Source organism: Phyllobates terribilis, unplaced genomic scaffold (assembly GCF_046119375.1).
Source record: "Phyllobates terribilis strain yellow unplaced genomic scaffold, ASM4611937v1 Scaffold_3__8_contigs__length_932513732, whole genome shotgun sequence".
NCBI lineage: Eukaryota > Metazoa > Chordata > Amphibia > Anura > Dendrobatidae > Phyllobates > Phyllobates terribilis.
Genome location: NW_027362763.1, coordinates 647,623,855 through 647,647,304, shown reverse-complemented (window position 1 = coordinate 647,647,304; position 23,450 = coordinate 647,623,855). Strand labels below are relative to the sequence as shown.

Sequence of the window (23,450 nt, the reverse complement as noted above, 5' to 3'; positions counted from 1 at the left end):
CCCCATGACCCTAATCCTCATACCTGCACATATATGTACCCCATAACCCTAATCCTCATACCCACACATACATGTACCCCATAACCCTAATCCTCATACCTGCACATATATGTACCCCATAACCCTAATCCTCATACCTGCACATATATGTACCCCATAACCCTAATCCTCATACCCACACATACATGTACCCCATAACCCTAATCCTCATACCTGCACATATATGCACCCCATAACCCTAATCCTCATACCTGCACATACATGTACCCCATAACCCTAATCCTCATACCTGCACATACATGTACCCCATGACCCTAATCCTCATACCTGCACATATATGTACCCCATGACCCTAATCCTCATACCTGCACATATATGTACCCCATGACCCTAATCCTCATACCTGCACATATATGTACCCCATAACCCTAATCCTCATACCTGCACATATATGTACCCCATAACCCTAATCCTCATACCCACACATACATGTACCCCATAACCCTAATCCTCATACCTGCTCATATATGTACCCCATAACCCTAATCCTCATACCTGCACATATATGTACCCCATAACCCTAATCCTCATACCTGCACATACATGTACCCCATAACCCTAATCCTCATACCTGCACATACATGTACCCCATAACCCTAATCCTCATACCCGCACATACATGTACCCCATAACCCTAATCCTCATACCCGCACATACATGTACCCCATAACCCTAATCCTCATACCTGCACATACATGTACCCCATAACCCTAATCCTCATACCCACACATACATGTACCCCATAACCCTAATCCTCATACCCACACATACATGTACCCCATAACCCTAATCCTCATACCTGCACATATATGTACCCCATAACCCTAATCCTCATACCTGCACATATATGTACCCCATGACCCTAATCCTCATACCTGCACATATATGTACCCCATGACCCTAATCCTCATACCTGCACATATATGTACCCCATAACCCTAATCCTCATACCTGCACATATATGTACCCCATGACCGTAGTCCTCATACCCACACATACATGTACCCCATGACCGTAGTCCTCATACCCACACATACATGTACCCCATAACCCTAATCCTCATACCTGCACATACATGTACCCCATAACCCTAATCCTCATACCTGCACATACATGTACCCCATAACCCTAATCCTCATACCCACACATACATGTACCCCATAACCCTAATCCTCATACCCACACATACATGTACCCCATAACCCTAATCCTCATACCCACAGATACATGTACCCCATAACCCTAATCCTCATACCTGCACATACATGTACCCCATAACCCTAATCCTCATACCTGCACATACATGTACCCCATAACCCTAATCCTCATACCCACACATACATGTACCCCATAACCCTAATCCTCATACCTGCACATATATGTACCCCATAACCCTAATCCTCATACCTGCACATATATGTACCCCATAACCCTAATCCTCATACCTGCACATACATGTACCCCATAACCCTAATCCTCATACCTGCACATATATGTACCCCATGACCCTAGTCCTAATCCTTATACATGCACATATGTACCCCTTAACCTTAGACCTCATACCTGCACATACATGATATCCATGACCATAGCCCTTATACATGTACCCCTATTATACTAGTCCTCATACCCACACATACATGTACCCCATAACCCTAATCCTCATACCTACACATACATGTACCCCATAACCCTAATCCTCATACCCGCAGATACATGTACCCCTATTATACTAGTCCTCATACCTGCACATACATGTACCCCATGACCCTAATCCTCATACCTACACATATATGTACCCCATAACCCTAGTCCTCATACCCACACATACATGTACCCCATAACCCTAATCCTCATACCTGCACATATATGTACCCCATAACCCTAATCCTCATACCTGCACATATATGTACCCCATGACCCTAATCCTCATACCTGCACATATATGTACCCCATAACCCTAGTCCTCATACCCACACATACATGTACCCCATAACCCTAATCCTCATACCTGCACATATATGTACCCCATAACCCTAATCCTCATACCTGCACATACATGTACCCCATAACCCTAATCCTCATACCTGCACATACATGTACCCCATAACCCTAATCCTCATACCTGCACATACATGTACCCCATAACCCTAATCCTCATACCTGCACATACATGTACCCCATAACCCTAATCCTCATACCTGCACATACATGTACCCCATAACCCTAATCCTCATACCTGCACATACATGTACCCCATAACCCTAATCCTCATACCCACACATATATGTACCCCATAACCCTAATCCTCATACCTGCACATATATGTACCCCATAACCCTAATGCTCATACCTGCACATATATGTACCCCATAACCCTAATCCTCATACCTGCACATATATGTACCCCATAACCCTAATCCTCATACCTGCACATACATGTACCCCATAACCCTAATCCTCATACCTGCACATACATGTACCCCATAACCCTAATCCTCATACCTGCACATACATGTACCCCATAACCCTAATCCTCATACCTGCACATACATGTACCCCATAACCCTAATCCTCATACCCACACATATATGTACCCCATAACCCTAATCCTCATACCTGCACATATATGTACCCCATAACCCTAATCCTCATACCTGCACATATATGTACCCCATAACCCTAATCCTCATACCCGCACATATATGTACCCCATAACCCTAATCCTCATACCCACACATACATGTACCCCATAACCCTAATCCTCATACCTGCACATACATGTACCCCATAACCCTAATCCTCATACCTGCACATATATGTACCCCATAACCCTAATCCTCATACCCGCACATATATGTACCCCATAACCCTAATCCTCATACCTGCACATACATGTACCCCATAACCCTAATCCTCATACCTGCACATATATGTACCCCATAACCCTAATCCTCATACCTGCACATACATGTACCCCATAACCCTAATCCTCATACCCACACATACATGTACCCCATAACCCTAATCCTCATACCTGCACATATATGTACCCCATAACCCTAATCCTCATACCTGCACATATATGTACCCCATAACCCTAATCCTCATACCTGCACATATATGTACCCCATAACCCTAATGCTCATACCTGCACATATATGTACCCCATAAACCTAATCCTCATACCTGCACATACATGTACCCCATAACCCTAATCCTCATACCTGCACATACATGTACCCCATAACCCTAATCCTCATACCTGCACATACATGTACCCCATAACCCTAATCCTCATACCCGCACATACATGTACCCCATAACCCTAATCCTCATACCTGCACATACATGTACCCCTTAACCCTAATCCTCATACCCGCACATATATGTACCCCATAACCCTAATCCTCATACCCACACATACATGTACCCCATAACCCTAATCCTCATACCTGCACATACATGTACCCCATAACCCTAATCCTCATACCTGCACATATATGTACCCCATAACCCTAATCCTCATACCCGCACATATATGTACCCCATAACCCTAATCCTCATACCTGCACATACATGTACCCCATAACCCTAATCCTCATACCTGCACATATATGTACCCCATAACCCTAATCCTCATACCTGCACATACATGTACCCCATAACCCTAATCCTCATACCCACACATACATGTACCCCATAACCCTAATCCTCATACCTGCACATATATGTACCCCATAACCCTAATCCTCATACCTGCACATATATGTACCCCATGACCCTAATCCTCATACCCACACATACATGTACCCCATAACCCTAATCCTCATACCTGCACATATATGTACCCCATAACCCTAGTCCTCATACCCACACATACATGTACCCCATAACCCTAATCCTCATACCTGCACATACATGTACCCCATAACCCTAATCCTCATACCTGCACATACATGTACCCCATAACCCTAATCCTCATACCCGCAGATACATGTACCCCATAACCCTAATCCTCATACCCGCAGATACATGTACCCCTATTATACTAGTCCTCATACCTGCACATACATGTATCCCAAACCCAGTCGTAATCCTCATACACAGTCTCTGGCTCTGGCTCTTTTGCTCTCATCTTTTCCTTCTTCATTTCCAGAAGATACTTTGAAGGTATCTCTAATTCTGGGTCTCAGACAGAGATCGGCAGCTTCAACAGTCAGAAAGGAGTTGACAAGAACATTGGTGCGGTGAGTGGACCCGTCATTATGTGGAGGCATGCACTGTGAGCTCTGCATGGTTAATAGAGTCCAACAATCGCAACTCAACTTTTACATTATGTCATACTGTGCAACGAAGCATGGTTACTAGTCCCCCTCACTTTAGTCTCGCCCTTGTCTTCCCACTCTCTTCGGTCTCTGACTCTCCCTATTCTTCTCCCTCTCTTCAGTCTTACCCTCGACTTCCCCCTCTCTTCAGTCTCACACTCGTCTTCCCCCTCTCTTCAGTCTCACACTCGTATTCCCCCTCTCTTCAGTCTCGCCCTCTTCTATCTTCTCACTTTGGTTTCGGTCTCGCCCTTGTCATCCCATTCTCTTCAGTCTCGCCCTCATCTGCCCTCTAACTTTAGTCTCACCCTCATCTTCCCTCTCTCTTTGATCTCGCCCTCGTCTTCACAGTCTCTTCGCCCTCACCTTTGCCGTCCCCTCTCTTGATTCTCCCTCTTGTCTTCCCCCTTTCTTCCGTCTCACCCTTGTCTTCCTTCTCTCTTTGGTTTTGGTCTCGCCCTTGTCATCCCCTTCTCTTCGGTCTCGCCCTCGTCTTCCCTCTCTCTTCAGTCTCACCCTCGCCTTCCCCTCTCTTCAGTCTCCCCTTGTCTTGCCCCTTTTTTCTGTATCACCCTCGTCTTCCCTGTCTCTTCGGTCTCGTCCTCGTCTTCCCTCTCTCTTTGGTCTCACCCTCGAATTCCCTGTCTCTTCAGTCTTGCCCTTGCCTTCCTCTCTCTTCAGTCTTGCCCTCGCTTTCCTTCTCTCCCTTCGGACTTGCCCTCGCCTTCCCTCTCTCTCTTTAGTCTCGCCCTCATCTTCTCTCTTTAATTTCGGTTTTGTCCTGATCTTCCATCTCTGTTTGGTCTCGCTTTTGCTTTCCTTGTCTCTTTGATCTCGCCCTCATCTTCCTTCTCTCTTTGGATTCGGTCTCGCCCTTGTCACCCCCTTCTCTTCATTCTCGCCCTCGTTTTCCCTCTCTCTTCAGTCTCGCACTCATCTTCCCTCTCTCTTCGGTCTCGGCCTAGTCTTCCCCATTTCTTCGCTCTCACCCTTGCCTTCCCCTCTCTTGAGTCTCCCCCTTGTCTTCCCCCTTTTTTTCGTCTCACCCTCGTCCTCCCCTTCTCTTTAGTCTTGCGCACGTCTTCCTTCTCTCTTTGGTTTCAGTCTCGCCCTTGTCATCCCCTTCTCTTCGGTCTTGCCCTCTTCTTTCCTCTCTCTTCAGTCTCACACTCGTCTTCCCCGTCTCTTCGCTCTCGAACCTCGCCTTCCCCTCTCTTCAGTGTCCCCTTGTCTTCCCCCTTTTTTCCATATCATCCTCGTCTTCCCTGTCTCTTCAGTCTCACCCTTGTCTTCCCTCTCTCTTCAGTCTCCCACTTGTCTTCCCTCTCTCTTCGGTCTCATCCTAGTCTTCCCCATCTCTTCGCTCTCGCCCTCGCCTTTCCTCTCTCCCTTTGGACTTGCCCTCGCCTTCGCTCTCTCTCTTTGTTCTCGCGCTTGTCTTCTCTCTTTAATTTCGGTTTTGTCCTTATCTTCCATCTCTCTTTGTTCTCACTCTTGCCTACCTTGTCTCTTTGATCTCGCCCTCATCTTCCTTGTCTCTTTGGTCTTGCTCTCGCTTTCATTTTAACTGTCTCTTTGATCTCGCCCTTGTCTTACGTCTCTCTTTAATCTTTCCCTCATCTTCCCCCACTCTTCAGTCTTACCCTCATCTTCCCTCTCTGTTTGGTCTCACGCTCGTTTTCCCTCTCTCTTTTGTCTCGGTCTCACCCTCATCTTTCCTCTCTCTTTGGTCTTGGTCTCGTCCTTGTCTTCCCCTTCTCTTCAGTCTCACTCTGCCAGGATTCCTGTTGTTCTTCTGCGGATTGACCACTAGTGATTGCTATTGTTCACCTTGATAACTGTGCTGCATTTCCACTCCTTACCATTAGAGGCTGCTGTTGTGTTCTGCAATTGCCCTTTAGTAAGATGGCAGATTCTGAACATGTGGAAGCCATCTACTTTCCTGGTTGGGTTTAAAGCCATAGAGATACAATACTCAAGCAATGAGTGAGAGATCCAACTGTTATTCTAGTTCCAGGCTCCAGCTCCTGAACTGTCTTACCCAGACTGTTCTCATTTATCTCTGGATTGTTTCCTACTACTCCTTTCTATCTCCAATTACCTCTATTTCCGCTTGCTGTTCCTGCTCGTGCTCCTCCGGCTATTGGATTCCAGCAGTGCCACACCAGTATTGTATCAGGATACTCAAGCCCATCATCATGGAATCTGCCGAGGGAGGAAAATTGGTTGCACACCCCTTGGCATTGCTGACAGCCTCCACACATTTCTTGTAGCCATCTATAAGCTTCTTGCTCTTCTCACCTGGAATGTTCTCCAACTCTTCCTTTGTACTTTGTTCAAGCTCTTGGATATTTGCAGGGTCTTTTTCCGCTCACCCCAAAGATTTCCAATGGGATTGAGATCAGGACTCATTGCTGGCCATTTTAAAACAGTCCATTTTTTCCTTTTCCACCATTCCTGTGTACTTTTGGATGTGTGCTTTGGGTCATGGTCTTGCTGGATGACCCGTGATCTTTGCCTAAAACCAAGTTTTCTTACACTGGGTAGGACTTTTCGCTCTAAAATCTCTTGATAATTCTCTGATTTCATGATTCCTGTTGATAAAGGATGAGTTTCCCTCCAAAAATACCAGTTATTAATGGAGGAACTCTCCTACACCTCTATTGAGGTCCGATATTAATTATTACCATCAAACTGGAATATTAATAATTAATATCCACTAAGTTATGTCTTAACGTTATCTGTGCCTTATACTATACAGTGTATCAATAAGGAATATTTATTACACACAGATAAGTCTACAGTCTATTACATACATATATATTTATACCCAAGCTGGTGGCCATAAATATATTTATATAGGCACATATGTATATAGATGTCACAACACTAATACAGTAATATCACAACAATACCGCACATCCAAACCCACAATTACTTAATAATATTCCACCCAAGTTTCCTAATGCCTCATGCAATATCGGCCCACCCAACTATTCTAACTTTCCCTATATATACAGATCTAAGGATATCAATATCTAGGGGGTTTAGTACAAGGTATGAGGGGCCTAGAAGTAAAGAAGTTACAGGGGAAGAGAGATACTCAGCCGTGTGTTGTGTCCATCTCCAAGAGACAGAGCGAAGAGAGCTATCACATGAGGGGCTCTGGGGGTCTAAGTCCCGGAAGGGTCCGGCATCATGTGACAGGAAATGATGTCTTATTCCCGCCCGCTGGCTAAGCTCTGTGTTCATGTCCAACCAGACTCCCAAAACCTATTTAAGCACACGGCTGCCTTATCTAAAAGGCAATGGAGACCGCAAGATGGAGGAGGGGGCTTACATATATCTGTGGGGAATAGATGTGTGGGAATTATATATACAGGTATATAGATATCATACATGGGCTAACATGCAACATATATAGATTTCTATATATATATTTCCATATACACATACAGTACAGACCAAAAGTTTGGACACACCTTCTCATTTAAAGATTTTTCTGTATTTTCATGACTATGAAAATTGTACATTCACACTGAAGGCATCAAAACTATGAATTACCACATGTGGAATTATATACTTAACAAAAAAGTGTGAAACAACTGAAAATATGTCTTATATTCTAGGTTCTTCACAGTAGCCACCGTTTGCTTTGATGACTGCTTTGCACACTCTTGGCATTCTCTTGATGAGCTTCAAGAGGTAGTCACCGGAAATGGTTTTCACTTCACAGGTGTGCCCTGTCAGGTTTAATAAGTGGGATTTCTTGCCTTATAAATGGGGTTGGGACCATCAGTTGTGTTGTGCAGAAGTCTGGTGGATACACAGCTGATAGTCCTACTGAATAGACTGTTAGAATTTGTATTATGGCAAGAAAAAAGCAGCTAAGTAAAGAAAAACGAGCGGCCATCATTACTTTAAGAAATGAAGGTCAGTCAGTCCGAAAAATTGGAAAAACTTTGAAAGTGTCCCCAAGTGCAGTTGCAAAAACCATCAAGCGCTACAAAAAAACTGGCTCACATGAGGACCGCCCCAGGAAAGGAAGACCAAGAGTCACCTCTGCTTCTGAGGATAAGTTTATCCGAGTCACCAGCCTCAGAAATCGCAGGTTAACAGCAGCTCAGATTAGAGACCAGGTCAATGCCACACAGAGTTCTAGCAGCAGACACATCTCTTCAACAACTGTTAAGAGGAGACTTTGTGCAGCAGGCCTTCATGGTAAAATAGCTGCTAGGAAACCACTGCTAAGGACAGGCAACAAGCAGAAGAGACTTGTTTGGGCTAAAGAATACAAGGAATGGACATTAGACCAGTGGAAATCTGTGCTTTGGTCTGATGAGTCCAAATTTGAGATCTTTGGTTCCAACCACCGTGTCTTTGTGCGACGCAGAAAAGGTGAACGGATGGACTCTACATGCCTGGTTCCCACCGGGAAGCATGGAGGAGGAGGTGTGATGGTGTGGGGGGGGGCTTTGCTGGTGACACTGTTGGGGATTTATTCAAAATTGAAGGCATACTGAACCAGCATGGCTACCACAGCATCTTGCAGCGGCTTGCTATTCCATCCGGTTTGCGTTTAGTTGGACCATCATTTATTTTTCAACAGGACAATGACCCCAAACACACCTCCAGGCTGTGTAAGGGCTATTTGACCAAGAAGGAGAGTGATGGGGTGCTACGCCATATGACCTGGTCTCCACAGTCACCAGACCTGAACCCAATCGAGATGGACCGCAGAGTGAAGGCAAAAGGGCCAACAAGTGCTAAGCATCTCTGGGAACTCCTTCAAGATTGTTGGAAGACCATTTCCGGTGACTACCTCTTGAAGCTCATCAAGAGAATGCCAAGAGTGTGCAAAGCAGTCATCAAAGCAAAAGGTGGCTACTTTGAAGAACCTAGAATATAAGACATATTTTCAGTTGTTTCACACTTTTTTGTTAAGTATATAATTCCACATGTGTTAATTCATAGTTTTGATGCCTTCAGTGTGAATGTACAATTTTCATAGTCATGAAAATACAGAAAAATCTTTAAATGAGAAGGTGTGTCCAAACTTTTGGTCTGTACTGTATATATATATATATATATATACTGTACTGTTGCTTTGCATTGCCAAAAAGCTCCATTTTCCTATTCCCCACAACAGTACCATCACCATAGGAGATAGGGATCCAAGGACAGGAAACCCTGCAGGTTTAAAAAGGTGGAGCCCTCTATCATGCCTCAGTGATTTCCTGTCCTTGAGGAAACCCTACAGCTCCCCTGGTGCTGCCGGAGGAGTGAAGATTATACCTGGTCCACAGGGCGTGAGTCACCGCATCAAGCCGACCACCAGATCAGGGACCGCATGGAGCGCGATGGGGGCCATTCAGGAGCCGACCACTGAACCAGCCTCTCCGGGATCACGGTGGGAGGTGTCCGCAGCACTGCTCCGGAAGCCGGCCACGAGAACAGAGCCTTTTCTGGGAGCATGGCAAGAGACATTGCGCTATGCACCTCTGGGCCGGTAATGACGTCACTTCCGGGGGCACGGCCTAGTATGGCAGAGTGCTTCCCCGGAAGCCCGCGTGGCGTCTGATGTCACTTCTGGTGGCGTAGTGCATCGCTGGGAGCCAACACAGCAATACATTCCGGGGGCGCGGCCCATAGATGGTTAGTGCGTCCCCGGGAGAGAGCGGGGGGCATCATCTGGGGACACGGCCTGTATTGGCTCAGTGCTTCCCCAGTAGAAGAAAGACTGTGGCCAGTCCTATTTCCGGCTGGGGGGGAGCGATATGGAATAAAAGTTCCCCTTTCCCCCATGCTGCACGGAGTTCCAGAATGGAGGACGCAACTCAGCCGGGAGAACCCACAGAAGCAGCGCCTCTGACCTCGGTAGTCCTGCGTCAGGTAGGGTAAGTCAGGGGTAAATAATCCCTGAGAAATCATTATTAAATGTCTCCACTTCTGTCTATACATTTTTCTTTAGGCCTAGGAAGGCGCAAACAAAGTCCAAACACAAAGAATGCGCACAATGCAAGTGTAGATTAGGGGTAGCATATGCTAAACGGTTATGTAGGGATAGCATTGAAAAAACCCTGTCAGAAGAGTGCCCCTCTCTCATGGATAGTATCCATGATAAAGGTCGACTCGAGATTAAAAAATCACTCAACAAAAGAGGCTAGCAGAAAGCCTGGTTCAGAAGATGAGGTTGAGGAGGCACAGCTGGGAAGCTTTTGCACAGACTCCACTCCATCATCATCCTCTACTGATAGCGATGGGGATCCTTCATGTTTTCCGTCTGAAGATACCAGCAGGCCAGTGAATCGGTCAGAGCCACCATGAAAGTGGAGGAAGTAAAAGAGCCTAGATCCATGCAGGATCAAATGTTCGGGGAATTGGAGAACAAGAAACATAAGTGTTTCCCAGTACATAAAAGCATTGCCCAATTAATCAAAAGGGACAAAAACAGATAAAAAAGCTTATGTCCCAAAACTAATAAGAAGGAAGTACCCCTTTGAGCCGGAAGAACCGGAGATTTGGGATAAAACACCTAAAATAGATGTTGCGGTCAGTAAGGTGTCCCTCAACTCGTCTCTCCCATTTGATGGTGCAGGACTCTTAAAAGACCCTCTCGATAGGAAGGTGGAGAGTTTTTTGAAAAAAGCCTGGGAGTCGGGGGCCGCGGCATTCAGACCAAACATAGCGGCCACGTGTACGCAAGATCATTAAGAGTCTGGTTAAGTCAACTGCAAGAACAGATCAGGAATAAATGCCCTAGGGATGAACTACTGGCATGCCTGCCAAATATAGCGAAAGCAGCCAACTTCCTTGCTGACGCTTCAGCAGACTCTGTCCACCTGACAGCTCGAGGCTGTGCCCTGTCTAACTCGGCCAGAAGAGCCCTCTGGCTAAAAAAAATTGGACAGGTGACTTTAATTCAAAATCCAGACTCTGCGGTATCCCTTTTGAAGGAGAATATCTTTTTGGACTTTTTCTTGATGAAATCCTGGATAAAGCTGGGGACTCTAAAAAAGGTTTCCTCCAGACTATCATGCCAAAATTCAAGAGGCCATACCGTCCTTTCGGAAAAGGGGCTTCAAAACAGAAGGACTCAAAATGGAAAGAACCCAGGAATAAAGGGAAAGCCTCCCAAGGGGATCGTTTTTTTGTCCGTGTTTCCAAAAAGATCAATTGACAAAAGACAATGACTCCATGTCCCAGGTAGGTGGAAGGTTAAAACAATTCTTCCCTGCCTGGGAAAATATTTCCCTCATTCATCATTGTATTCGAATAGAAAACTGGTTATCAGATAGAAGATCGGAGAAGTGGAATTCAAACTGGACTGGTAACAGTAACTTAGAGTATCTATGGCCTTTATTGATGAATTACCAGCTTCCCAGGAGGAAGAGTTCCTAATCATGGTTAACCGACTCACCAAAGCAACACACTTTGTCCCCTGCACTGGTTTGCCCTCTGCTAAGGAGACTACCGATCTCCTCAGAATGTATTTCGTCTTCATGGAGTTCCAGACTAAGTCGACTCTGATCATGGGAAACACTTTACACCAAGATTCTGAAAGAGTTTTTGTACAGCATTGGACATTGATATCAGTTTATCTTCTGCATTTTATCCCCAATATAAAGGTCAACTGAACTCACAAGCCAGAACTTGGGGCAATATCCCAGATGCTACATTTACCAACTTCAGGATGACTGGCTTTATATGGCAGAGTTTTCATACAATATTCAAAATGCTTCGACCAAACAAACACCACTCTTCGCAAACTGAGGTTACCATCCAACTATTCTACCCATCTTTCCCGGAGAAATACCTATTCCTGCTGTCACTGACAGAAAACAATCCCTGCAACAGAATCTGGAAATACTAAAAGACACTTTAAGAATTGCCAAGGAGAAATATAAGGAAGCAGCAGACAAATCTCACAGACCTTCTCCAAGCAGCTGCCAAGTGGGTGATGAAGTATGACTTTCCACCAAGAACTTTAGACTCCATATACCCTCACCAAAACTGAGCCAAAAATGTGTTGGTTGGTTCAAGATCATTGGACACATTAGCTTAGTAACTTTTCGTCTTCAACTTCCCAGGACAATGAAGGTACATCCAGGTTTCCATGTCTCCTTACTAAAGTCATTTGCTCCAAATCCTTTTCCAGAGCGTCGTCTGCCTCTTCCTGATCCTGCTGAAGTGATTGGACAAGAGCATTACACGGTGGAGAACATCCCAGACTCCTGAATATTCAGAATCAGGTTTCAGTACTTAATAAAATTGCAAAGGAGCGGCCCTGAAGATACCTCCTGAAAACCTGTAGAAAATCTCAGTGCTCCTCGACTGATTAAAGAGTTTCACCAAAAATACCCACATAAACCAAGCCAAGCACCATCTGGAGGCCACTGATGAAAGTGTGGAGCAATGTCAGGATGCTGCTGTCCTTCTGTGGATTGATCACTACTGGCTGCTAATGTTCACCTTGATGACTGTACTCAACAATGATCCTTATATCGGTCCATGTCGATTATAGTGCTATGGATACAATACATGGGATCCCAAGGGAAAACAAAGTAATCCCTGGGAAACGAAAAAAGTGCGAGACAACTCCAAAAATAAAATCACTAAATTTATTTAAAGACAATTAAAATATAACTGTATCATATATACACACAGAAAGCAAAAACTCCTCACAGATATAGGGCACAGTGCTGTCAAAGAACCATTAATATATACGCAACGATAATCAAAATGCAACATCCAAATATATTTGGAAATAGAGTGGGTAATAATAGGCACATTATGGAACAATGATCATATCTACAGTTGAAACCAGAAGTTTCCATCCACTATATATAAAGACACATCTGCAGGTTTTCCTCAATATCTGACATGAAATCAGAATAAACTTTTCCCGTTTTAGGACAATTAGTTTTACCATAATGTTTAGTATTTGCCAAATGGCAGAATAATGAGAGAGAGAGAGAATGTTTTAAGGCATTTTTATTACTTACTGCAAAGTCAAAAGTTTCCATACACTAAGATTACTTTGCCGTTAAACAATTCTGGACGGCCCATTAAAGTGCTAGTGCAAAAAGCCTGTGTTTGTTGAAACTAAGTATCAAATTCTATTAGTGCTCTAGTAAACAAGAGTCACGAAATACACAAGGAATAATTAACATGAAGACAGCCTTACATTATAATGGTTCAGTCACCACATGTGTCGGGCCCCAACGCTCGTTTCACCCTGCTTTCTTCACACACGCCCCCTGAGGAAGCAGGGTGAAACGCGCGTTGAGGTCCGGCACATGTGGTGACTCAACCATTTACTTTTGCTATGTAATTTACCATGCAAATAGACAGCGTGTCTGAAACTCTTAACACATCAGGATGACAGAGTGTCAGATATTAAGGCTATGTGCCCACGATGCAGAAATGCTGCATATTTTTTCCGCTTCTCCCTGGCAGGAAAAACGCATGCGGATTTTACATGCGGATTGTACATGCGTTTTTCCCGCCAGGTAGAAGCGTTTGTGAAGCGTTCTTCACTTGCATTTCCGCATGCGGGTTGTGATTTTAGCATCACTTGAAAAGTTCTTGACAACTTGTTCACACTATATAAATCCATGCAACCGGCATATATAGTGTGACCAAGTTAGTTAAAAAAAAAAGAATAAGAATGGTAAAAAATAGAGATTATACTCACCTTCCGATGTCCTCCCGGTGTTTTCTCTGCTACGTCCAGTGTCTTGCACTGCTCGCGGTGGTATGAAGGACCTGCGGTGACGTCATTCAGTCATATGTCAGGTCACATGACTCAATGATGTCATGGCAGGTCCTTCACACCACCGCAACCCATAGAGCAGACCAGCACAGCACATACAGATTATCACTGGGGAGCATGGGGCACGTATTACCAAGCGTTTTTTAAGTGTTTTCGCTGCGGAAATTCCGTGTCAAAAACGCTTGAAAAATGCATAGTGGGCACGCAGCCTAAAAGTAAAACACCCCTGTACTTTGTGTGCTTAATAGCCATAAAAAAAAAATCTTAATCCTATCAGGATTTGAACTCTAACACTGTAGTTTCAGAAACTGATGCCTTACCATTAAGCTATTCAGTCAAGTGATACTAACTTATAGCTTTTCTTGTCTTATGAGATTAACCATGAAAATACTCAGGGTGACTAAAAGTCATTGTGATTCTGATGCTGATGTTTGAAGAAAGTCTCACGTCAGACTCACACATCAGAATCAAACATCATTTGAATTTGGCTTGCTTGCAGTCTGTGCATAAGTCCCAATGAGTTTTAGACAAGTTTGCACTGAAAATCATATAACCAAATAGAACTGTAAGAATTTCACAACTGAGTTTATAGCTCAGTGTTTAGTGCACTGGCTTTGGGACACAGAATTTTGGGTTTAAGTCCCATCAGCAAACAGTTTTTTTTATTATTACAGTTGTTAAAGTCACTTCTCAAAGTAACTTGTCAGAATCATTTGTCAAAATCACTTGTCAGAATCATTTGTCAAAATCACTTGTCAGAATCACTCATCAAAATCACTTATCAAAATCACTTGTCAGAATCACTCGTCAAAATCACTTGTCAGAATCACTCGTCAAAATCACTTGTCAAAATCACTTGTCAGACACGGTATTTAGCCTCAAACTGATGTCATTCTGATGTTTGATTTTGATATCTGATCATGTCCTAAAATGGACACTGTATGTAGCTACTGTTTTTCTCATGTCTCCCTCATAATTCGTCTTACAGTTGGAGAAGCTTTCCCGCAGCACTCGGATGGAGGACAGTAACTGTCGCCAGGCTGATGTAAGCAATGATTACCTCTTGGCATGGAGTGCTGCATATGAGGCTGGCAGAGGGTAGCGGGGGTCACGGATACATGTGTGGGACATGAAAGGTGGCACAGGAATGAACCCCGCTATATGCAGACATCTGGTGTCATATTAGTAGGAAGCTTATCATGCTTAAAGATTTTGTCAAGGAAATCTCATGTCCAATCACTGTGTTGCTATGTGGATGTTCTTGAGGACTTCAGCTCCCATTGAAGTGAATGCACTGCAGCACCCGAGAACGGCTACTACACGGTGTATGAGCTTCTCATGTCTGGTCACATGTCATTATATCAGTGATGTCATCACCAGGGGGCGGGGCTGACAACCTCTCACACAGGATATCTGTGAGAGGATAGATTTTAATGAATTCAGAAAGAGGGTAGGAAAGATCCAATGGCCGGATGTTCTACAGGACAGAAATGTCCAAGAAGGATGGAGATTTTACTAAATGAAATTCTCACTGCGCAATCAGTAATGATCCCGAAAAGAAGGAAGAATTGGAATCAGGGCCGGCGTCAGCATCCGGCGCACCCGGGCAAGTGCCGGGGGCCCTGGACCATCATGGGGGCCATCAAACACACGCCGGCGGCACTGCACAGCCACAAGCCAGAGGAGCTGGACCTGAGACAGGTCGGGGGCAGGTGAGCGAGGCTTGTTGCCGGCTTCCCCAATCCCCATATTAAAAATATTTGTAATGTTTCTGTGTGTGTGCATGTATGATGTGAATATCTGTGTATGCAGTGCTTATGACTGTGTATATATATTTATGTCTGTTTTATATGTGTTTTTAAGAATTTGTGTTCAAATATGTACATATGCCTGTATGTGTATGTATTTGTGTATGTGCGTGTCTGCGTATTGTATGTGTGCATATCTGTGTATCATGTGTGTATATGTGTGCATGTATGCATACTGTGTGTGTGTGTGCATGTCTGCATACTGTGTGTGCATGTCTGTGTACCATGTGTGTGTGTGCATGTCTGCGTACCGTGTGTGTGCAGGTCTGCGTACCGTGTGTGTGTACAGGTCTGTGTACCATGTGTGTGTGTGCATGTCTGCGTACCGTGTGTGTGTGCAGGTCTGCGTACCGTGTGTGTGTACAGGTCTGTGTACCATGTGTGTGTGTGCATGTCTGCATACCGTGTGTGTATGTCTGCATACCGTACGTGTGTGTGAATGTCTGCGTACCGTGCATGTCTGCATACTGTGTGCGTGCATGTCTGCGTACCTTGTGTGCGTGCATGTCTGCGTACTTTGTATGTGTGCATGTCTGCGTACCTTGTGTGCGTGCATGTCTGCGTACTTTGTATGTGTGCATGTCTGCGTACCTTGTGTGTGTGCATGTCTGCGTACCTTGTGTGTGTGCATGTCTGCGTACCTTGTGTGTGTGCATGTCTGTGTACCGTGTATGTGTGAATGTCTGCGTACCGTGTGTGTGTGCATGTCTGAGTACTGTGTGCGTGCATGTCTGCGTACTGTGTGTGCGCATGTCTGCGTACCATGTGTGTGTGCATGTCTGCGTACTGTGTGTGCGCATGTCTGCGTACCATGTGTGCGTGCATGTCTGCGTACTGTGTGTGCGCATGTCTGCGTACCATGTGTGTGTGCATGTCTGCATATGTGTGTGTGTGCATGTCTGCGTACCGTGTGCGTGTGTATGTCTGCATACCGTGTGTGTGTGAATGTCTGCGTACCACTTGTGTGTGTGCATGTCTGTTTACCGTGTGTGTGCATGTCTGCGTACCGTGTGTGTGCATGTCTGCGTACCGTGTGTGTGCAGGTCTACGTACCGTGTGTGTGTGCAGGTCTGCGTACCATGTGTGTGTGTGCATGTCTGCATACCGTGTGTGTGTGTGCATGTCTGCGTACCGTGTGTGTGTGCATGTCTGCGTACCCTGTGTGTGTGTGAATGTCTGCGTACTGTGCATGTGTGCGTGCATGTCTGTTTACCTTGTGTGTGTGCATGTCTGCGTACCTTGTGTGTGTGCATGTCTGAGTACTGTGTGTGTGCATGTCTGCGTACTGTGTGTGCGCATGTCTGCGTACCATGTGTGTGTGCATGTCTCCATACGTGTGTGTGTGCATGTCTGCGTACCGTGTGCGTGTGTATGTCTGCATACCGTGTGTGTGTGAATGTCTGCGTACCACTTGTGTGTGTGCATGTCTGCGTACCGTGTGTGTGCATGTCTGCGTACCGTGTGTGTGCATGTCTGCGTACCGTGTGTGTGTGCAGGTCTGCGTACCATGTGTGTGTGTGCATGTCTGCGTACCGTGTGTGTGTGCATGTCTGCGTACTGTGTGTGTGTGCATGTCTGCGTACCATGTGTGTGTGTGAATGTCTGCGTACTGTGCATGTCTGCGTAATGTGTGCGTGCATGTCTGCGTACCATGTGTGTGTGCATGTCTGTGTACCGTGTGTGTGAATGTCTGCGTACCGTGTGTGCATGTCTGAGTACTGTAAGCTTGCATGTCTGCGTACCATGTGTGTGTGCATGTCTGCATAGCGTGTGTGTGTGCATGTCTGCGTACTGTGTGCGTGCATGTCTGCGTACCGTGTGCATGTCTGCGTACTGTGTGTGTGCATGTCTGCGTACCGTGTGTGTGTATATCTGCGTACCGTGTATGTGTGCATGTCTGCGTACAGTGTGTGTGCATGTCTGCGTACCGTGTGTGCATGTCTGCGTACCATGTGTGTGTGTGGGCATGTCTGTGTACCATGTGTGTGCATGTCTGCAAACTGTGTGTGTGCGTGTGCATGTTTGCATACTGTGTGTGTGCATGTGCATGTCTGCATAATGGGTGTGTATGTCTGCGTACTGTATGTGTTATGATCTGCTACAGAAACTAAGGAAAGGAAGGAGATCTGTCCCTACAATAGAACTAAACTAGATCCCTACGATGTAACGGGGAACCTGATCCTGCGATCAGACCCGCTAAAGTCCTCGGCTAGTCTGAACGCAGACCTATAGATGTGGGGGAGGGATCCCTACAAGATCTAGGGACTGGGATACGTTGGACACCTCCTAGCAGAAATAGTAGCAGTCAAAGACAAACACACAACAAAAGCATGGGGGTCAGTAGACCTAGCAAAACTAACAGAGAACGGCAATAGAGCAACAAGCTAGCTCAACAGTAGTAAATACAAATGAAGTCCAGCAAAGCCAGGAGGGCGGAGCCGGATTAAATAGGCAAAATGGTCATGTGACCAGCAAGCTAAAAAAACCTAACAGGAGAGTTGTAACAGTACCCCCTCTTCTAAGAGGATCCTCCGGATCCCCTAGGCCCAGGCTTACCAGGAAACCTCCTGTGAAACGCTCGGACAAGTCTGGGGGCAGAAACATCATCCGCACTCACCCATGAGTTATCCTCAGGTCCGAAACCCTTCCAAGCGACAAGATACTGCAAACTCCCTCTATACCGTCTAGAATTTAGGATGCGGGAAATTTCATATTCCCCGTCCTCCACCACCGGAGGAACAGAGGCAGAGGCGTCACCATCCGACACATCAGCTTTTTTCAACAGAGAAACATGAAACACCGGATTAATCCTCCAGGACGTAGGAACCTCCAACCTAACAGCAGATTGGTTAACTATCTGAAGCACATTAAGGGGCCCTACAAACTTGGGACCCAATTTTTTTAGAAGGAATCCTCAATCGCAGATTCTTAGAGGACAACCAAACCATGTCACCAATAGCAAACAAAACCTCTTGCCGTTTCCTATCAAAGTACCTCTTAGATTTTTTGTTAGCCTCCTGAAGAATACCGCGCACATCCGTCCAAACTCTCTCCAAATCACCGGAAAAACTCTCCTCCTCAGGCACAGCCGAAACCAATTTGGAAAATGACCCAAAAGACGGATGTCTCCCAGAACAACAAAAAAAGGCGAACACCCAGCAGAAGAGGATGTATGGTTGTTAAGAGCAAATTCAGCAAGTGGCAGAAACTCAGACCACCCCTCTTGATTGTCTGCCACAAAACAACGCAAGAACTGCTCAACATCCTGGTTCTTCCTTTCTGTCTGGCCATTAGACTCAGGATGATATCCGGATGAAAACGACAAATGAACTCCCAACCTGTCACAAAAGGCACGCCAAAAACGAGCCACGAACTGAGGTCCCCTATCAGAAACAATGTCAGTAAGAACACCATGTAGTCTGACAATCTCCTTGACAAAGGCCTTAGCGAGTGTCGTAGCGCAAGGCAGTTTGATGAAGGGAACCAAGTGACACATCTTGCTAAAACGGTCCACGACCACCCAGATGACCGTGAAACCTTCAGAGGGAGGAAGGTCAGTAATAAAGTCCATAGCCAGATGTGTCCAAGGTGCACTAGGAACCTCCAGAGGGCAAAGCAACCCCGCAGCAGGAGCATGCGAAGACTTGGATCTTGCACACACAGTACATTGGCGCACCCACTTAATGACTTCCTTCTGCCATCCAGGCCACCAAAAACTGCGACCCACAAGTCTCTTGGTCTCAGAAATTCCTGGATGACCTGCCAACCGAGACTCATGACACTCAACAAACAAATCTCTCCTAAAGGTCCTAGGCACAAACAACCTCCCATGGGGAGTGTTAGATGGGGCATTCTGTGCTTTAAGAATCTCATCCTCCAAAACGGAGTCCAAAGCAGCAATCACAACACCTTCTTGTAAAATGCTCTCCTCCTCCTCCTCAACACCGACCATGGGAGAAAAGCTGCGAGACAAAGCATCCGCTTTAACATTCTTGGTACCCAGGATGTAAGTAACGGAAAAATTAAACCGCGAGAAAAAAAGTGCCCACCTAGCCTGACGGGCATTCAAGTGCTTGGCAGCATCAAGATAGATCAGATTTCTATGATCAGTGAAAACCTGAACGGGAAATTCAGCACCTTCCAAGAGATGACGCCAGTGTTCAAATGCGAGTTTAATCGCCAGCAATTCCCGATTACCAATATCGTAATTAAGTTCAGTCTCGGAAAATTTTTTTGAAAAAAAGGCACAGGGATGTACTCCATCCTTGTTTTCCTGAGACATCACCGCACCAACCCCCACCGAAGAAGCGTCAACCTCCACCAAAAACGGCTTAGTCACATCAGGCTGCATAAGGATGGGAGCAGAGGTGAACCTCTCCTTTAGAAACACAAAAGCTTCAATGGCCTCAGAAGACCACTGAACCGCATTAGCACCTTTCCTGGTGAGATCGGTCAGCGGTTTGACAATAATAGAAAATTTTTTTATGAATTTTCTGTAATAATTGGCGAAACCCAAAAACCTCTGTATCGATTTCAAACCAATAGGCCTAGGCCATTCCTGCACAGCTTGAACTTTAACCGGGTCCATCTCAAAACCTTCGCTGGAGATAATATAGCCCAAAAAACTAATTCTCTGTACAGCGAACTCACATTTCTCCAGCTTAGCAAAAAGCGAATTGTCCATTAATAACTGTAAAACCTCACGTACGCTCCGTCAATGAGACTCCAGATCCGGCGAATAAATCAAAATGTCATCCAAATACACAACCACATCTTTGCCGATTAAAGGTCTAAGGATGTCATTAATAAGATTCTGAAAAAATGCAGGAGCATTAGTAAGACCAAAAGGCATAACCAGATTCTCAAAATGACCAACAGGAGTGTTAAAAGCAGTCTTCCATTCATCACCCTCCTTCATGCGCTACAGATTGTATGCCCCCCGGAGATCAATTTTAGAGAACCACTTGGCCCCCACTAACTGGTTAAATAAATCAGGAATCAATGGCAGTGGGTAAGGATTGCGTACAGTAATTTTATTAATCTCACGAAAGTCCAGACAAGGACGTAAACCACCATCTTTTTTTTTTACAAAAAAAAAACCAACAGCCACAGGAGACTTGGAAGGCCTAATGTGACCGGCGGCCAAGCTTGTCTGTATGTATTCCTCCAAAGCCTTTCTCTCAGGAATAGTAAGATTAAATAAACGACTCTTAGGAAGAGTCGCTCCTGGGACAAATTCAATGGTACAATCATAGTCTCTATGGGGAGGCAAAACTTGCGACTCCTCCTCAGAAAAAACTCTCCAAAAATCCTGAATAGGTACAGGCAACTCCCCTCTATCCACAGCAGCAATGCGCCCGTTACAACACTTGTCATAACACTTAGGGCTCCAGGACTTAATTTCATAGGTAGATCAATCCAGTACAGGATTGTGCAATTTTAACCAGGGTAACCCCAATATTACTGGAGAAGGCAAATTATCCAATACCACCAAATCCAAATTCTCTTGATGAATACCATTAATAGTGAGGGGAAATTCACAGATCTTGTGAGTAACACTCTTCAAGGGAGAGCCATCGACAGAAACCACAGCAATAGGGGATGACAAAGTTTTAGGTTCTAATCTAAGTTTTTCCAAGAATCCCCCATCAATCACATTCAGAGTAGACCACAATCCACAAATACCCGAAATTCAATTAATTCATCCTGAGCAGCAGTAGTGGCAGATAGGAATACCCCCTTAGAATTTAAACAGGCAATACGAGCATGACTGACCATTTTTTTTTTCTTTCATCTTACGAAGCACACAGCTCTTAATAAGATGACCAGAATTTCCGCAATAGAAACACAAGCCTTCAGAAAGTCGGCGGTCTTTTTCCTGAGAGCGGGGTGTCATCGCCCCAATTTCCATCGGCTCTCCATTGTCAGCACAGAACCTCTCAGGACTCGAAGCTGACATAGCAGAGGATTTGCTCTCATTAACCCTTTCACGCAGTCTCCTGTCAACCCGTATAGCTAATTGCATTGCCTCCTGCAAGTTTCCAGGTGTGGGATAAGCAATCAGTAAATCCTTAACCCTTTCACCTAGCCCTGCAAGAAACAAGCTTTTCAAAGCTGAATCGTTCCACCCTACCTGGGCAGACCACCGACGGAAGTGAGAACAATATTTTTCCACATTACCTGATCCCTGCCTCAAACGTCTTAATTCAGACTCAGCAGATGAGACACGATCAGGATCATCATACAACAAACCCAAAGCAGAAAAAAACTATCCACTGATCTAAAGCACGGATCACTAGGTTGGAGAGAGAAGGCCCATCCCTGAGGATCTTTGCGCAAAAGTGACATTATGATCCCTATGCGCTGTGATTCATCACCAGAGGATCAGGGTCTCAAACGAAAATATAATAGACAAGCATTTTTAAAAGAAAAAAAATCTTGTTGTTCGCCAAAAAATAAATCAGGCAGACGTACCTTTGGTTCCACAAAATGCGCTCCAGGGCAGCTACTCACGTGTTGTTGGAGCTTGGTCACCTCCAGAGAGAGTCCCTGCAAGCGTTGAGCCAAATCTTGCACCGAGATCATGATGGAAAACTGGAGGTCTTTCCCCAGAAAAAATCCTTTCCTTTTTTTTTTTTTTTATGGCTGGACTTACTGTTATGATCTGCTACAGAAACTAAGGAAAGGAAGGAGATCTGTCCCTACAATAGAACTAAACTAGATCCCTACGATGTAACGGGGAACCTGATCCTGCGATCAGACCCGCTAAAGTCCTCGGCTAGTCTGAACGCAGACCTATAGATGTGGGGGAGGGATCCCTACAAGATCTAGGGACTGGGATACGTTGGACACCTCCTAGCAGAAATAGTAGCAGTCAAAGACAAACACACAACAAAAAGCATAGAGGTCAGAAGACCTAGCAAAACTAACAGAGAACGGCAACAGAGCACCAAGCTAGTTCAACAGTAGTAAATACAAATGAAGTCCAGCAAGACCAGGAGGGCGGAGCCGGATTAAATAGGCAAAATGGTCATGTGACCAGCAAACTAAAAAAACCTAACAGGAGAGTTGTAACAGTATGTGTGTGCATGTCAGCATATGTGAAGGATGAGGGGACAGTGTGGGCCCTGTGTTGTATACCTATATCTCTCCGCAATATCTGTGCATCATGAATCGTGGTATGTGTTAAAGGGGCCCACGAAAAACTGGAGCCGGCCCTGATTGGAAGCATTTAAAGAGACCAGAATGGATGAACACAGAACTTAAATACTTATTAAAAAGGAAAAAAGAAATGTAAATCAAATGGAAAGAGGAGACATATCTAAAGAAGAGTATAATGCTGTCTGCATGGCAAGCGTTAGAAGAGCTAAAGCCAGTAATGAAGTGAGGCTTGCAAGAGAGACCAAAAGAAAAAAAAAAGTATTTTGGGGGTATGTCAAACGCAGAAGAAAAGTCACAGATGCTATAGGATTTTTACAG

General features: G+C 45.1%; 1 protein-coding gene across 9 annotated transcripts in view; it reads left to right on the top strand.

Moving 5' to 3' along the window:
• LOC141257273 (phosphofurin acidic cluster sorting protein 2-like) overlaps positions 1–23,450 on the top strand; it is a 552,835-nt gene that overhangs the window by 193,249 nt on the left and 336,136 nt on the right. For all 9 annotated transcript variants that reach the window (XM_073671642.1, XM_073671643.1, XM_073671648.1 and 6 more), the window contains 2 exons: positions 4,220–4,310; positions 15,152–15,208. In XM_073671642.1, the coding sequence (XP_073527743.1) occupies positions 4,220–4,310; positions 15,152–15,208 (148 nt within the window). The remainder of the gene's footprint in view (positions 1–4,219; positions 4,311–15,151; positions 15,209–23,450) is intronic.